The 2,449-nt window shown below is 32.3% G+C and overlaps 1 protein-coding gene across 1 annotated transcript; it reads right to left on the bottom strand.

The window, feature by feature from the left end:
• Window positions 1-804: 804 nt before the first annotated feature.
• LOC149498522 (peroxidase RIP1-like) lies at window positions 805-2,181 on the bottom strand. The gene is made up of 3 exons (XM_089717951.1): window positions 1,908-2,181; window positions 1,619-1,813; window positions 805-1,528 (listed from the first exon to the last, which is right to left on the bottom strand). The coding sequence occupies exons 1-3, from the start codon at window positions 2,124-2,126 to the stop codon at window positions 977-979; spliced, it is 966 nt and encodes a 321-aa protein (XP_089574077.1). The 5' UTR covers window positions 2,127-2,181; the 3' UTR covers window positions 805-976.
• Window positions 2,182-2,449: the final 268 nt, after the last annotated feature.

The following is a 2,449-nucleotide window of genomic DNA, read 5'->3' as shown; positions in this document are numbered from 1 at the left end:
TACCAATATTTTAAATATAGCTAAATGCATAAATGGTTATGTACTTATATTATTGCAAAATTGTACTTATATTAAATTTCTAAACTTAAACTATGTACTTATATGATTTTATGCTTTCATTATATTGTCAAATGTAACATTTTAGGAGGGAGAAAATTTCAATGACACAAGAAACGGAGAGATAATTGCCATTAAGGGTACCATTTTCCATTAATGGATGGAGAGAGAGCCATTCTCTTGCAAAGTGAGATACAACAACTTTAACGATTTCAATGTATTTATTTATTTTTTTAGCATATATATTTGCTGAATAGAGATTTGGATAGATGAAAGAAAAGAAGAGGGATAGCGACTTTAATTTTTATTTTATTAGAAGGGTATTTTATTACTATGAATTTAACGATAAAAATCACTAAATCACATGGAAGAATAATTTGATTTGATACAATTAAATTTTAGAGAATAATGCCAAATATACAAAAATAGGAGAATGAGTTAATTAATTTTATAAATTTTCATGCACGAAATATTTATTTTCTTTTCATTATCTTGTTACATCGGAAGTATAACATTTTAAAGAGAGAGAAAATTTAACTGACACCATACAACAGTGAAAATAGCCTCTAAGTAAAATAAATTAAATAGATGATTTCTATTAACGTATTTCTTTCATTCAAAGTGTAATAATTGATTTTGAAAAATTAAATTTACACCATGTTTGTAAATATTTTGAAGGCAACACAATTAAGGTAAATATTTTTATTTCACAACTTTTATGTAAATTGCTCAAATTCTTTCGCAAAATACAAAAGTAATTTTATTTATATATTCGGCCTTTTAACAAATTTCAATAGACAATCTGCACCACGCATATTTCCATGCATGCATGCTTTCTTAATTAACAATCAAATTTTTATTTCTTACGAAATAAATTGAAGCCATAATTTAAAAATAATATATTCATAATCCCAAATATCTAATTCACCTTCCTGCAATTGCAACGAATTTGGCCTTGTTTTCCAGTCAATGGCTTTATATTTCCCATCTTAACCATAGAATTAGCAAAATCTGCAGAGAAAATCTCAGCATTTGAGCTATAGGTCTTTACTAATCCATCAGTTGAGCCGCCCACAAATAGCTGCTGATCGGAATGAAGAAGGCCTCTCTTATTTATCAAGTCAGTGAAATACGCAGTGTCAAAACGTGCAGGCGATGAATCTAGCGGTGCAAGATTTGTATTTCCATCAACGCGTGGGCATGTTAATCTGCGCTGTCTTGCGAATTTGGGGTCAATAGTATTAGCTTCGTTGTAAATTCGGTTTCGGAAAACAATGCACCGTGCAAATCCTATAGTATGGCCGCCGGAGAGAGAAACAAGGTCTTTCTTGTTAAGACCTTGGTTTTTGAAGTTAGTAATAAGTGCAGGAAGGTCCATGAAGGGTGATGGTATGTCTCTGTTAGCTTTTGTTCTGCTTGCTGTAGTTGAGTCTCTTCTCCCAAGCTGCACTGTCCATGTTGGTCCTCCTAGCTGCACATTTCCATTGTGTATATGTCAGCAAAAGCCATTGATTATATTGACAACCTTTAGAGAGGTATGATCAGAAATTAAAGAAAGTACCGCAACTACAGAATCGCGAGCTGCTACAGCTAAAATATCAGCGCAGGAGACCACAGGGCGACCGCATACTTTATCTACTTCCAGCTTAATTTGATCAATAACCTCGAATCCTCTAGCAGAATTTACATTAGCAACTGCATTCTTTTCACTATCAATTGTAGGTGAAGGATCCAAAAGAACTGACGCATCACAGCCCTATATTAATCAGAAACCATTTATTAATATGTTAATGTAATAAAATCAAATTAAAAAAATGAGAATAATTGGGAAAAAAGTATTTATAGAGTACATTAACGAAACAGTCATGAAAATGGAGACGTAATAAAGAAGCACCCATGCGACGTTCTTTGTAAACGGCAGCCTCAATGAGTCGTTTAATAGTGGGTAAAGCTTCAGGGCACACTTTATCATAATAATATGGAGACAACGATTGCGAAGAAGCAATAGTAGCAAAAGCATGCAATATCAGCAAGACTGCATAAATAGAGAAAATGTTTCGCCAGGCCATTTCTTAACAGCTATATGCAGTATATGAGCTACTGATGTAGAAACTAAATAGAGGTTTTTTGTTTTCCTTTTGCTTTATTTTGGGCTCAGTTGGGGTCGATATTTATAGATGGTGAAAGTCAGAATAGGCTTAGATCCTTTGGACTTAGCCAACAATTTCATGTTGCAAGAAAACATAAGTGGACTCTGTCACTGCGACTTAGTATATAAATAATTTTGGTTATTTGATTTAGTCGTGTATAGGCAATCTGTAATCTTTTGTTTTATTTAAATACAACTCTCATCTCTCCATGTAAATAAATATAGATTTATATATAAAATTGT

This window comes from Jatropha curcas, chromosome 2, assembly GCF_041381405.1.
Source record: "Jatropha curcas cultivar XTBG-Jc1 chromosome 2, XTBG_Jcur_1.0, whole genome shotgun sequence".
Classification (NCBI taxonomy): domain Eukaryota; kingdom Viridiplantae; phylum Streptophyta; class Magnoliopsida; order Malpighiales; family Euphorbiaceae; genus Jatropha; species Jatropha curcas.
This window is presented reverse-complemented; position numbering and strand designations above follow the sequence as displayed.

Bases quoted from the DNA above. Each gene is read 5' to 3' on its own strand.
- LOC149498522 (XM_089717951.1), bottom strand. From the start codon at position 2,126: ATGGCCTGGCGAAACATTTTCTCTATTTATGCAGTCTTGCTGATATTG. The intron at 1,814-1,907 runs GTACTCTATAAA...TGATTAATATAG, and splicing joins TTCATGACTGTTTCGTTAAT to GGCTGTGATGCGTCAGTTCT. The intron at 1,529-1,618 runs GTACTTTCTTTA...GGAAATGTGCAG, and splicing joins CTCGCGATTCTGTAGTTGCG to CTAGGAGGACCAACATGGAC.